General features: G+C 41.5%; 2 protein-coding genes across 4 annotated transcripts in view; both read right to left on the bottom strand.

The window, feature by feature from the left end:
- Window positions 1–14,515, bottom strand: part of unc-5 — a 60,488-nt gene that overhangs the window by 10,125 nt on the left and 35,848 nt on the right. For 2 of the 3 annotated variants that reach the window (XM_015980457.2, XM_015980458.2), the window contains exons 4-7: window positions 13,596–13,874; window positions 6,436–6,612; window positions 6,281–6,325; window positions 6,025–6,213 (exon numbers count right to left, since the gene is read on the bottom strand). In XM_015980457.2, coding sequence (XP_015835943.1) covers window positions 6,025–6,213; window positions 6,281–6,325; window positions 6,436–6,612; window positions 13,596–13,874 — 690 coding nt within the window. The remainder of the gene's footprint in view (window positions 1–6,024; window positions 6,214–6,280; window positions 6,326–6,435; window positions 6,613–13,595; window positions 13,875–14,515) is intronic. The other variant, XM_008196211.3, reaches the window with a different exon arrangement.
- On the bottom strand, window positions 9,783–11,515 carry LOC664181 (EH domain-containing protein 1). The gene is made up of 2 exons (XM_970194.4): window positions 11,008–11,515; window positions 9,783–10,964 (listed from the first exon to the last, which is right to left on the bottom strand). Exons 1-2 carry the CDS (start codon window positions 11,477–11,479, stop codon window positions 9,832–9,834), a joined length of 1,605 nt encoding a protein of 534 aa, XP_975287.1. The 5' UTR covers window positions 11,480–11,515; the 3' UTR covers window positions 9,783–9,831.

Here is a 14,515-nt window from a genome sequence, read left to right as displayed (position 1 = left end):
GCGCTTGAGGTAAATGAATCGGTGGATTTGATCCATAATTGCTCCAATTTGTATTTAGCTAGCGTGAAAAAATTAAAAGAACCGTGTAAGATCACGGTTCAGGTGGTGTTCATTTATTGTTGTTTTTCCCTCTCGTTCGATGTCATCAGGACGGATTACGAGGTTATTTTTCGAGAGCGTTTCGAAGGATACAAATTGCAAAACGTGTTCGTCTCTAACAACTAATAGGTTTCGGTCGTTTTGTTTCTTTTGTGTTTAATGGCACTTTTTCACTTTCTCTTGTTCTTCCCCAACACGACACAAACTCCAAACAACAATTCCAACAAGACGCCGAGTTTCTCATTCGATTCAATGAGAAATGCAAAGCGACTTTTCCATTATTGCTCGAGTAAAAAGGCGCTATTTAATTTTTACCCCATGGAGTGCTAGTTGGCCTTTGATCCACCACATGTGCCCAAGCTGAGGCAGTGGCGGATCGTCTAAATTGACTAGCTTAGAGAATTTATGTTACGCCTCTGCCTGGCTCGTATTTTGTTGAAATAAATGTGCCGTTCAGAAATATTAACAACCTGGAGTACATCTGGGTATTTAACGAGCGCGGTGCAGATTCTCACGGGATGCCTCTCGGTCTGCAAAAATTGTTTATTATATTTTTAAATCTAACGCGATTTATAGTGGAGGTAGCGGACATATGGGTTGTGTTGCGGCTGAAGGGAGATTTATAACAAGCCGAGAAGCGAGGGAAACCGGCAAATAATTATTCCTGCCGCAGACCGGTGCGTAATAGCCAGGAAAAAATATCGGCCTGTTAGGTGCCAGATTTCTCCTGTAGACGATAATCCCACACCAGAAAAAACAACCATTTGGTGGTGAAAATTTTACACCCTTGCCTAGTTTTTCTCAGTCAAACGTGCGTTGCATCCAAGTTTAAAAAACGGTGTAGGTAAACGTTGCGCCTTATCGGCCCTTTGATACACTCGTGTGCTTATTCCCAAACTCGTGTTTGATCGACTTGTGAAGCCCAGCACGTGCTTCAGACTCTCATGTTAATTGCACTCTCACTTCCGGTAGTCTAAAACCCTCACCGCGGAAAGAAGCCCCAAGACTCTTAAAATTGCTCGCACAACTGTCACCGAGGGTGCATCTGATATAAATAATTTCGGGAAACGCGTCCATTGTTTCAAATTGGTGGGCGTATCGAACATTTCCAGAGCTGTCCTCTGGCTTGATGCATTAGCTTGTCCGTTGAAAAAACTAGAAAAAGGCCCACCTGGACGCTGTGAATAAAAGTCTGCACGAGTGACATCAAGAGCTGCGTCTATCGGTTTAGGGTCAATGGGGTGATTATGTATCGATTAGTGTGAAGAGGCTATTAATTAGAAGAGGGGTCGATTTTTAAACGCTCCTATTGTCGCAGGGGTGAATTTTCAATTGGCTAATTTTCGACTATTTACAGTGGAGGAGCGTAAATTAGAGCTCTTAATTTGACGATTTATCGCAGGACTGTGTGCCAGAGAGCCACTGGTCATGATAGCACGATGATTCATAGGCTCAACTAACGGAAAACTACTTGAGTAAATCCTAGACGAGATCATTTTGCAGTGGACGTTTCTATTCCCGGAACAAACAAGAGGCTTTCTTGTGATTCATTCCTCCTCATCATTGCTCAGCACGTCGTAAAGTCTAATCGGGATTTTATTCCGTTGTTATTATTTCGCAGATCGGGAATTTTATGTTGGTTATCCCAAGTTAAATCTCGCGCAAAAAGATTTATTAGCGCAGGGACGTGCCTCGACCTTTCTTAATCAAAGTTAATGTCGCATTTTTAGGGGATTACGTGAACATCCCCGTTTTACAGATCAAAGGCGCTCTTCCAGAGTTATAAAAATCCTTAATGAGGGGCAGTTTAATAAACCCAAAAACTCTAATTACAACTCCAGACGACCAGTTTGGTAACATGTCATCAAACTAGAGAAATAAATCGGTCTTTAATCCCACACCGGATTTGCATAGCTCTCTCCCGCAATTCTGGTGCAATTAGAAGAACTGTTATGCCGTGTCGGGTGGGGGCGTTAATCCTTCCGGTGGCAGTCAATATTAACATTTCTAGGCGTCATAACCGCCTGCCAAATGTCGGCCTTAATCCCGAGTTATGTCCATTGCGGCTATCGTCCGGATACCCATATCGATTTCCGGTTAGGCTCCAGACGTGTTAATTAGAACCTCATTCGGTGAGTTTCACCAAACTTCAATCGATTACACTTGAGAAAAAACGCACCGTGGGCCGGAAAACTAGTTCCAGAATCGAACGATTTAAGTATGCGTGAAAGTTTCCTAATTAGTAGCCGACAACTAATTAGATTTTATCGGTGCGGTGGAACGATATTAAGTAGGTTTAATAGGGCGCTTTGTTCAGGGATTAGGAATTGTTTCGATCAAAATAATGATGATTTGCATGTTTCGAACGCGGGCCACACAACGAAAATGACCCCAGGAGAAGAGTTCAACAATAGCACGAAGACTAATAATGTTTCATTATTTTTAAATTTTATTTCTTGTTATGTGACTGGCTGTTTGGCCTTTGACGGACAGAGGCAAAAATATTAGCGAACCAATTACCGCTCGCAAATTGGTTTCAGTTGAGTTGGACACGTCGCAAAATCGTCACAAAGCGGGGAAGTTGTAGGGTGCATTTATAATTGAAGTTGTCTGGAGGACAACAAGGGCTCTTTATTCCGCAATTTCGCAACAACTAACATGTTCTAAGACTCTCCTCTCAAGCTGCACCATTGTGCGAGTTAAATTTGCGTTATTCCGTCAACAATTAATAAGTTGGTAAATCACAAGGCTTGGAAGCTCTCCTGGGCTTCACAGCCATATATCGTTTTATCCTGTCATATATTCGCATATAGAAACGTAATGGTATTCCGTAAGTATTCACCCTTGTCACATATGGAAATATCCGCTCCCTCCGACAAAGCCGCCGACCTCGCCCTTCAACAGGAGCTTTATTTAAATCTTAACGAAATTCCAACGCGTGCTCCTGCTCACGCCCCAGGAATTCTGATAAATGCCTCTAAGTCAATGATGATGTAATTGTATATTAGTCAATCATTTTCACATCAATTGCACGGTTTCGAACGCTTGTCGACATCACACCCCCAATCTCGCACCCCTGGAGACTAATTACGTGAAAGCCGCAACATGTAAGGACAACAGGTAATCACTGGGAAAATTACGTGTGAGACGTTGGAGGGCTACAAAGCCGCGCAAATGTTCCATTTTTGCACGCAGCCTGAATATGCAAATTCTCTTTTGATAAATTCGGCCTCCCTTAATACGCAATATGCATACAATTCCGCACAGCTTATGGAGTTATTACACACGAAGGAAACTAGACAAAATTTGCCAAGCAGGTTGCCACTACTCTTCCTTCGTCTGATATATTGGTCGCTTAAAGCTATCATATTAAGTAAATTGACCTCCGCACTCTGCTATTACAATTTAAGATTAAGCAAGACCTGGCGGCTATTTATCCGTATTTATACAACGTAATGAATGCGGCATAAAATTTTTAACTCTAATCAAATAAATTGCTCATAAATTGAATTCTGAACAGGTGAGTTATCGAAGTTAAAAGTAACAAGCAACTTGCAATTTAACCCAGTCATCCTGCAGGTACCAGTGGTGTCTAAACAATGTTATTTTCCGTTTATGTTGCTGGCAGCTGTTGAAAAATAGTCCGAATACCCCCATATTATTTCGCCAAAGTTGTAAAAGTGAATGAGGTCGTAAGCAAGCGCGCGATCATATGCTAAATACTCCATAAATATAAAAAATATGGAGTGAAACCTCAAGGCATGAATAAATTAGTTTCGCCAGATATCAGTCAAAATAATATTTTTTCCGCAACAGCGCCTCATTTGTCCAGTTTTAATCTTGATAAGAGCCTTCGGAAGCGAACAATTGTATGAAATCAAAAAAGTGCGCTTTGTCTGGAACATCCGTGCCTTTTGGACCCGCTCCAGGACATTTCACCACAATCTCGGTGAAATTTCGCCTCAATTATTTATTTAAAGTTGGCGAAAGACGTCCGACTGTTATTGCAACTTCTCGACATGTGTTGTTTTCACAAGGGCACGAGTACCGCGCGCTCCAACAACATTTCAGTCAATTTGGAAAGACATCAGAGACAGAGCTGTTTTCATAACGGACGCAAAATATTAAGATCGAGTCTTTCATATTTCGCGTGACGATAACACCGTGCCATATCTTCAAGATGTCATATCCAGGCTGACTTATTTCCCCACTTGCGCCCTGAATTCGTTTTGTTTTAATATTTGAACATGTCACGTAGCTATTACCGCGATAAATAATTTCGCTGGCTTTGCTCTTGGCATTTTATTATGTTTTTATATGAATTCTGGGGTGAGTAACGAGACACTTTATGTAAAAAAGGCCAAATCTGCGCAAGAATACGTTTCGTCATACTTTAGCCACGAAAATAATTTATTTTTCTTGAAGGCATTTGGTGGAATTGTTTGTTTTCATGTAAAGCTTCAGACGTTTCGGTTTCGATATTTTCTGAGACTATTTATTTGTATTTGGACTCCGGAAACGGAAACAAATTAAATTAAAATCCCACTAAAATCTGTTCCGACTAAATCCAATTAAGTTTCTGTGCAATATTTAAAATTTAAATTTGGGAGCAAGACTGCAGTCTCGCGTGCTATTTGAATATGTTCCAGGTTTGGATTTAATAACCGTCCCATCGAATAATTATTTACAGTCGTGTAAGAGATCGGTTATTAAAAGGTTTTAGCAGCGCACAAAAGGCGCGTAATAAAAAAGTAATAAAAAAGAAGGAGAATTAGGGAACACAATGAGTTCCCTCACAATAAACGCCATAATAATAAATAATCAGAAGACAGCCCCTGTGTTTCCTGTGTCTGCAGTCTCTCGCAGCTTCCGCAAGGTACTCGTGTTTTATTCCTGGTTACATTTGGGAAGTTTTTATCATCAAACCCCGACTTTTATTAAAAATTTCATCATTCCCGGCTTAAGTCCGCATATTAATTCTAAATCATTTCGTCCCGAAGTGGTGAGACAGCAAAAGGGCTGAAACCGTGCCAAATGCACTACTTCAAACTCGCCAAACACTAATTAAAATGCCCGCTACGCATGTAAGCGGACGCTGAAAACTGAAATCGCTCTTACTGAAAGTTTGCTTCATTAAAGCGGCTTTAAATACGCCGTTCTCATGCAAGATCAGATGTATAAAACGTGTTTCTATTTAACAAATAATCAAAGGATTCCTCAAGTCGGAGCCTTCAAACGGCTCAAATGTAAACAACGGATAAACTTCGGATTTACGTGCCAATTACCACTTGAAATTGTCTAATTACTTATCAACTCACCGGGAAGGGCGCTGGGAATTAAAATGCAAGAGGCAGCCGCGACTTGGACGACATCCTAAAAAGCCAAAGCCACACACATCGAAGAAATTCAATTTTAATTTAAAAATCTGCTGTTTTTGTTAAGTAGAAGAGAGAACCGTCCGCTCGTGATCTAACAAGCGTTTGATCGATTGAATGTTAATCAATGATTGTCCATAAATCAAGCTTTTACGTGCGCATGTTTACAATATTATTTTTACAACTCCATTGTTCTTACAGCTGTGTGATTGAAACACTAAGAAATTAAATGAAAGACTTGAAGCCCGAGAACATAAAAAATAAGGAGTGTGTTAAAATTTTAATAAAACATCCAATTTTTTCGAAAAAAAATCGAAAAAAAACTTTATTTTAAACTAGAAACACAATTGTAGGATCTTTAAAACTAATTTAGGACATTTACGAGTTTAGAAAAAATAAAAAGAATGTCAAATATTTCCACTTTTAACAAACAAATTTATTTCGAGTTTTACGAAGAAAAGCCCTTAAAAATGCGTGTTAGGAAAGTTTCCAAAACTCCGGTCTTAACTAGTCTTGTTGGCCTTCAACCAGCAAAAAACTCACGACTTACCTTCTCGGACTCTGCTCAGCTCCATGGACCTGCACTGCTCCGAAGTGCAGGAAGTGGTCTGTGTGTCCTTCCCGTTGCAAGTCCTCCTCCCTTGCCCATTTCCCGGAATGCATTGCCTTCGCCTAGTCTTCAGGCAATCGGAATTGCAATGTGACCATTCCGACCATTGAGACCACCTTGCTGGCTCAACTATAAACAAACATAAAAAGCACCTCAATCACCCCCGTTTCCCGGTCAAAAGTTTCTGAAAAATTACCGTAGCTGTTATCGTAGTCGTAAGCGTTATCCAACACCAGCTCTTCTACGACAGAAGCAGGAAAGGACAAGCGGTTAGTTAGCAATTCGGGTTAATTAAACAAAGCAGGAAGTGCATAGAAATAGAGAGTAATCCGATCTGAGTGGAATTTGTACCTTGTGGGCAGGTAATGCAATCCTTGGTCTTGCGGACGCTGAGGCCTTGGCAGGGAAGGCCGCCGTTGCTTGGGGGAGGGTGGGTGCAGGTGCGAGTGCTCATCTTCCCCGAGGAGAGGGTGGCGCCAGGACACCGGCACTCGGTCCAGGGCGACCACGGCGACCAGCCCCCATTTACTGGAAAAAGGATCATTTAGTTCGAGCGGCCGATGATGAAACTGCGGCTTTGCCTAATCCTGCAGCCGATCCTGAAATATGTATTTGGTGATCCACGGCGTATTATGCTTACGTCGGATTATTTCCTGAAGAGAACGATATAAAGCGCAATCCCATTCCAGCCGCAGCCAAATCAAAGCAAGGCTAAGCCGCTGAATTAAACTTCTAAACTGGTACTTTTTCATCATTCTTTGAGTTTGTCGGTGGAAAGTTTAAATGTGTTTTAAGCAACTTTTTCCATTGTGGAATTGTTCTATGTGTTTTGGTAATTTGGAGATAACGACTTTCGGGTAATGAACATCTATGGTTTCTTTGTCTTGGAGTTATTTAAGGATTTATCATCCCGTCATCGGACGAAATTAATTCAAAGGATTCGAAATTAATTTCACTGTCTTTGTGGCGCACAAAGACATATCTTAAGGCAGATCGGATTAGACTTATAAAATTACCGATTCGTCCCGAAAAAGCTTTAAATTTATTAATTAAAGTTCGAAAACAATCGGGGAGACTTAATTAAAACCGAATAACTAGAGTTTGTTGCGGCCGTTTGCTGGCATCCGCTGGTTTTTAGAAAACGTGGAATATTTCGATAACGATCGCCAAGTTTACATAAGAATCTTGCATCTCAAAATAGGGAATGCAGCAATGCGACTTCTTTTGATCTCGAGATTAAACTCCCAATCCATTTAGTTTCGTGTTTTTATGTACATATCAGTGCTTTACTGTTTTAATAAGCCAGCTGTTCCCATGTGTAGCGTCCAAATCAGTGACACCATCGACAAGTAATTTTTTTCCAAATCTCCCAAATCGACAACTTGTTCTAAACCGAACGTCTCGATCATTTATCATTCCGAGCCTTCGCGTCAACTTAGCTTGTCCCCTGGAAACTTTCTTAATAAAAACAAACTCCCAACTCTTTCTTCAATACATCAAGTTCAGCCGTAATGAGGGCACACGTCGCGCCTTTGCCGCCACCTTACGTGTCATTCTCATCTTTGAATACGTTAGGATCGAGCAAGATTTACGTCGCTCAACACGGACGAAAAGAGTTGAAATTCTTTCCACGTTGTAAGACAATGGTCTACCATAAACCCCCGCTGTTTTTGAGGGAGAAAAAAACATCCAGAATGTTATGACAGGCATATTTAACGGGCGGTTTTAAAAAAGGAAGCATGCTTGTCGGGGTATTTATATTTAATGACCTGGTCGTATTTATTTATTATCCTTTTGTATTTTACGGTGCGTAGGTGTGTGGCCGAGACACGACATTCGGCACAAATATTTTCGCAAAACACGAATTCATAGTCGTGGAGACGACAATTTTTCAAATGCGAGTCTTGTTTTACAAAACTCCAAATCTACATATTCATTCTTCCTTTGAAATTTTAATTTGACAGTGATTTAAATCGCTCTAACGTAAATGAACTGTCGCTGAGCCGTGATAACAAAATAAATGATGTGCTCAATTGCTTCAGATCGCCTGGTAGTTTCGTATGAATAATTACAAGCGTATTTTGAATTTTAAATCAGCTTCTTGTATTGTTTTTCCGCTGGTTCTTAGTCCAAAAGTCAATTTTTTTGTCATGTGACTAGAAAATCCCGTGAAGAAATCTAAATATTTCACATAAAACTGGCCTAGATTCCGATCGTTTGCTGCCATCATCATTCCAGTCGTCTTGTTTGAGCGCACCTCATGAATTCAGCCAACAATCAAAATTCCTAGTACAATATTATGAATAGCAGTGAATAGACTTTTGAATTGTGATGCTGAATCAGTGCTTATTCAAGTTATAAGCTCTAGACCTAGATCTGGTTTGAATAGCACTTGAGCTAGCATTGTCACAAATGTTAGTCACTGTGTTTTTGGCAAGTTTGCTATAAATACGCACACGTGAATAAATAATCGCAAAGCTCGCATCGTGAGTAATTGCAGTCGTATTCGTTTGCGGCTTCAATCTTAATTTGTCCAAAGTGAGTGAATGAAACTTGTGTCTGAACCTAAAATACCCAGTCGTGCTTCAGTGAGCCGATTCGGAGCTTCCGAAACTAATTATTTGTAAAAATAGCTGAAGGAATATTCGCGCCACTATTAGGTAATCCGGTGTTTGCGCACCTTCGTGCAAATATCGTGCGAATTTGCTTATGCAAATTGAGATGGGATTCGTCAAAATAAACACAGATACGATGAAACGCAGGGACATCGGTGCGAAGAATCCCATTGAAGTTTACGCCGATAAATGCGCCCAAATATTTACCCATGTTAATGCCGAAACTAAAATAACACAAATGTGACGAAAAGAAAATCAACAGCGCACGTTCCGTGACCACACATCTACGATTTTATCCACAAATAAGCCTGTTTGTTTAAGGCTATTTCGCGTGGTTAATAACAACCGGCGCGGTTTTAAATTTCACCTGTCCATATCTCCCCCAGGTGTTCCAGAACATGTCAGAGATAATTTATTGCGCGAGTGATACAGCCCGCAACGAGCACCTGTCTTGACCGATCCTCCATGAAAACAGTAGTTGAATGACGACTTCAACGGTCCCACAAGATTAGCTCCACTGGAATGCCTCCATGATCGATGGACGACTCTCGATTTGATTTTATTACGATGTCTGGTTATTTTAATGACCAACACAATTCCCGAGCAAAAAGGACATTGCGCGCGTAATACGGATACAATTAGGACAAAAGCCTCGTTTTTCGTTTAATTGGTTTAGTGCGGCCTCAGGCGGGCCCAAAGAACCCAACTGTCCACTCGAGTTTGCAGTGATTCGTTTCAATTAGGGATTTACCCCAAAATAGTTCAGAAAACAAACAAATCGATAATTTTAATTCGAATCTCGACAAATACTTGAAACGTTTGAAATTCCGGTTGTATTCATACATGAATCTGCTACCGGTAATTTTATTATTGTAACCACGCAAACTCTGTTGTTATCAGATGGTAGATACGAATTGTTTAAATTATGAAATTTACTATCGAAATGTAATTTCGTCGGCGCCCCTTTACGAGGCTGCAAATTGGAAAATTACGAGTAAAACGCAAAAACCATTATTAAGTGCGGTCACTAACGGTTGTAAAATCCGTCACGACGCTGTAAAGTCATAAAACGAAAAAAAATGCTTGCAGTTTTGAAATAAATTTTAATTAGGGACATAAACACTTAACACTATCAGGGGTACATTTTTTTGAGTGGTGGCTTCAGATGCGGGGGCAGGACATCGGGCAAATCGTTGCCTTCCACCTTCACATTGATCAAATGCATGGCTAAGGCGAACTCGTCGCGGTCCAAAAACCCGTCCTTGTCAACATCAGCCAGTTTCCAAATTTTGGACAAAACGGAATTTGGTAGTTTCGACTTGACCAGTTCGATTTTCGCTGTGGAACCTGATATTTTCGTGCCATTGGGCGAAAGTTGGTCGAAAATCGCGTCAAAAGTGGCCCTTTCTTTATTGACGATCCAGTCGGGTTCGCCCATTCCGGCGTTAACACCTTCGCCCCTCTTGTAGCCAAAGGGCGAGCTGTGATCACCTATATTCTCAAACGCTCCCCCTGTGACATCGCTTTTGTTGATTTCGTTCACTTCGTGCGAAATCATTGACATAAGCTGTGCGATATCATCGCTCAGCATTTGCTCCACCACGTCCAGAAGCTTGGGCTTGAGCGAATGAAACTTGGTGAAGTCGTGTCGGGCGAGCGCGTCCCTCATCTTCTGAATGTCTGGGAAATCTCCGGCCGAGATGTTGTGCTCTTTCTGGATCTTGACATAAATCTCGTGCAGGTTCTTGACGAGGTCCTTCTTCTTGCTGTCTTTGCCGAAGACGTTGGGCATTTCCTTGCGCAGCTCGGCGATGATGTAGGCGTGCACTTTGGCCAAGCGGGCGCGTTTGATGAGGTCGTTGAGTTTGCGGAGCGCCGAGTTCTTGGGCAGGCTTTGCAGGTCCTTGAAGAGGTCTTGGGCCTCGTCTTCGAAGAGGCGGCGGTTGACGTCGTAGCGCAAGGGCTGGTCCCAGAACGAGCCGATGTACACGCGCACGACTTCCGGCATCTGGAGCACTTTGCCTAACGACCACATCAAGGCGCCGTAAACCCTCATCAGCTGCTGATGGTCGATCATGTCCGCTTTGTTCAGAACGATTCGGATCTTGTCGTCGTGGCCGCGAAGCGCCTCGATGGAGCGCCGGAATTCGTCCGAAATGTCCAGCTTGTGGGCGTCGAAAAGAAGGATAATGCGGTCCACTCGCTCCGCAAACCATTCCAGCACGCCGGTGAAGTCGTACCCGCGATCGATACGTTGCTTCTCACCTGGGGGACGGCGTGAACACCCGGTGAATTTTTCAGGACTTACCTGCGAGGATCCCCGGGGTATCAATAATGGACATGCCTTTGAGCACGGGAGAATTCACGAGCGAGCACTGAAATCTGTTTAGGAAAGAATTTCCAAAGGCGGAGAGGGGCCGGAATTGTTTCTTGGGGTCGACAACAAGGGCATTCCCCGGTATTACACCTTCTTTCTCGCCGTACATCACGGCTATAAATCTGTCGGTTGTTGGTTCCGGCCCTATTCGCATCCCGGGGAAATCTCTCTCTAGGAGATATTTTATAAACGTCGTTTTGCCGGTGGAATATTGACCCACGAGCAAAATCAGCGGTTTGGACTCAAAATCGGGGTCGTTGAGAGGCGGGGAATGAAACTCCTCGAAGAGGTAGTGCTGCTCCAGAGGCAGCATCTTGTTCTTGTAGATGCTCTTTAAACCCTCGGCCACGTTCTCGTAGCACTCGTGCACGACCTCCGCTTTTTGATTCAACCAACTGAACATTTTGATAATTTATGACAGCTTCATTAAAACAAATGTGAAAAGTGACAACTAGTGGAGGGGCTTTTTTCAAAGATAAATTATTCATAGATAAAGACGAGGCAGATTAATGTTGGGTGGTTTTAAACAGTCAACATGACTTGTGTTTAACGAAATTAATTCTCCCAAGCATGAGAATCAATTTAAGTATAATTTATTTTGTGATACGCGCTCGTGAACTCGGACTTTGTTTCAGTCAGCCACGAAAAATCTGACACGGGTTAATTAGCTAACATGCAATTAAAATTCAATGATGGCCATGGGAAAGTGATTTACAACGTTTCGGACTAATTAGATAAATTATTCAACGACTACTCGCCAGGTTTAGATTCGTTCTGTTTGTTCACGCTAATGTGGAAACCAGCAGCGGTGTAATTAGACGCCCAGATTTAGACAAGACAAAAAATCACATCTCCTTCATAATAAATTACAAATCAAAATTCCAGCCAAGACCCACGAAAAAACTCATTAAACCTGAAACTGGAGGCTGAATGAGCCCCAGATGAAGCCGTAAAATCATAATTTGTCGTTAAATATGACACCGCATCGTTTTGTGTCAAAACCAATTAACCACTTGGACTCCTTGTCGATTCGAATAGAAAACGTTCTAATAAAATTATAAAGCTGGTGTCACTCGATCCGTTTTCAAGACAAACACCAGTCATTTTTCGGTTCAGCTACATCGAATTCACATTTAAATCAACAGGTGGCACTTGAGAAAAAAATCGAGTGGATGTTTCAGGTTGGTTTATGTCAGATTTGGGGAATAGGGACACTATCTAGTGAAGGATCTAGAAGTGGGCCTCCTTGTTTTATGCCTCGACGAAATCAGTTTAAAAATAAACAGGGGTTAGAAAAGCTATCGCTCGGTGGCACGTCGTTGTGCTTTTATTATTTCGATAAATCGTGAGATTAGGAGGAGCTTTCTGTTGACACCATGGCAAACGATGGGAAATATTTTCGGTTTTAATTGGCTAACCAGCCATTCCAGGAAAAATAAAACCTGACCCCGAAATTCCAAAACAATTTTAGTAATGTTAAGTTTCTTTTAAAATATACGATTCAGTTTTTATTTAATGAAATGAAAGAACATGATCAATTAAATTGAACTCATTTATTGATTTCTAAAATTTACATATTAGGCCTTTTAGGCCATAACATAAAATACTGACGTACTACAACTGTTGAATATTTTTTGAAGAGCACTTTTTTAGTTTCTGGTAGTTTAGAAAATGCAAATCAGTGAGTTAATTGACTAGTAATATTAATTTTTTATCCTTCTTTTGCTGTCCCGTCCGTTATTGCAAACATAAAATGTTCTTATTCCTTACGTTGTTAAACAAAGCCAAGAATTTTTAATTTCCACTTTCATGATTAAAACCTGTCTGAATAAATTTTTTAGAGCTATTTTCACAACCAAGATTTTTTGTCCCGTCCGTCATCAATTTGTATTTCACGTACAAACTGAAAATAACATCTAAAAATTTGTGCAAAAATGTCCCATCCGTTAAAATAACTGTAACAAAAACTGTATGCAGTGACTGGACCCGCCCCCATATAGTAATTAAATTTAATGTGTGCAAATAAATCCCCCGTCCTGTCATTATTTCTCTTAGAATGTGTGGTATTTTTAATTTAATTCGCTTTGTGTTGGCCTAAACGTGACATTACAAAGCGTCTGCAAACCGAATTTCTCCACATTCTAGCACAAATTCTACAAATGATAAGGCCTTATTACGACATAATCACGAAAGTGGCTCGTTTTTAAATAACCTGGATCATGAGAATGTCGTAACGCTGGCTGCAAAGACGCAATCACTTAAATTAAGTCCTTAGGAGCGCACGGATCATAAAACAGCAATACGTAAATAATTAATCATAAAATAATCCTGGCAAGGGTACACCGTAAATTACCTCCGAGTTGCGAGATCTCTTTAAGACATTGATAAGTACCAGTAAACTGTGCGATTTAATCGCCCCATTAAACCCGAACATAAAAACTTCAGCCAAGTCCAGTTCAGAAATTGATGATCGGGAAACTTTTCCAATCCGGCCTAAACTAAACTCAGCAAAATCTTACCATAAACTATCACTTCTGCCGGTTGCGCCATCCTCTTAGCAGCGATATTTTCTGCAACGCAGGTGTAATTGTTAGTGTCTTGTGCCCGGGCTTCGCCTATGAGGAGATGCCCTTCTGTGGAGACCAAAACCGAGGTGTCTGGCTGCAAGGGCTGGGCGCCTTGAAGCCAGTAGATCCTCGGGGGTGGAACACCCACCGGTGGTACGCAGCGGAGTTCCGTTTGGTGGCCCATCTCCACTCTGGTGGACATGGGGTTTTCCTCGAACGTTTTCTTCATGTCTGCGGAGAAAAAGTTAATTTAGTTTGTAACAAGAATCAATCTTTTCGTGGTCGATATAATTTTAAACCGTCATAAAAGCTGATTGTGTTTTTAGACGATCGTTGGGCAGCTTAATCTCGATTAAATCGCGATTCTATCGAGGTCGTGTTGTCTGAGTTTAGGCATCGATCGACATAAGAACGCACTTAGGGGGCTTTATAAGCGGGAAAAATTTTAAATTGACGTATCACGGTTTGGCCCGTCTCCAGGCGTTCCCCGAAATAGGTTAATCGGGATGAAAGAGTGACGAAGGTTCAAAGTCGCGACCAGAGTGCAGGTGCGGAATGCTTCGTTTCGATCTGGCTCTTGTATTCTTCATCAGGCTTTGTTTAAACAATGACGGGCGTTAATTAGTGTCGCGCAAGACTCGTAATTTATTTTATTGTTGGGGCATGTGCGCGTATAAATAAAAAAGGGGGACGGCGTACAATAGAACACAAGAGATCCGTGCCGGAGTATTCAGCACGTCTTACGGCGAACGTTCACGCTTTGAAATGTATTTTTGGAGAGAAAGAAACAAGTTCGACGGTGTCAACGGCGAATTGCCGCCAGCTTTTCGCTCCTAACATATGATAAATGTGTAACTTACCATTTGCAAATT

The sequence above is a fragment of the Tribolium castaneum genome, chromosome 5 (assembly GCF_031307605.1).
Source record: "Tribolium castaneum strain GA2 chromosome 5, icTriCast1.1, whole genome shotgun sequence".
Taxonomy (NCBI): domain Eukaryota; kingdom Metazoa; phylum Arthropoda; class Insecta; order Coleoptera; family Tenebrionidae; genus Tribolium; species Tribolium castaneum.
The sequence above is the reverse complement of the archived record's forward strand: the minus strand, read 5'-3'. Positions and strand labels throughout refer to the sequence as shown.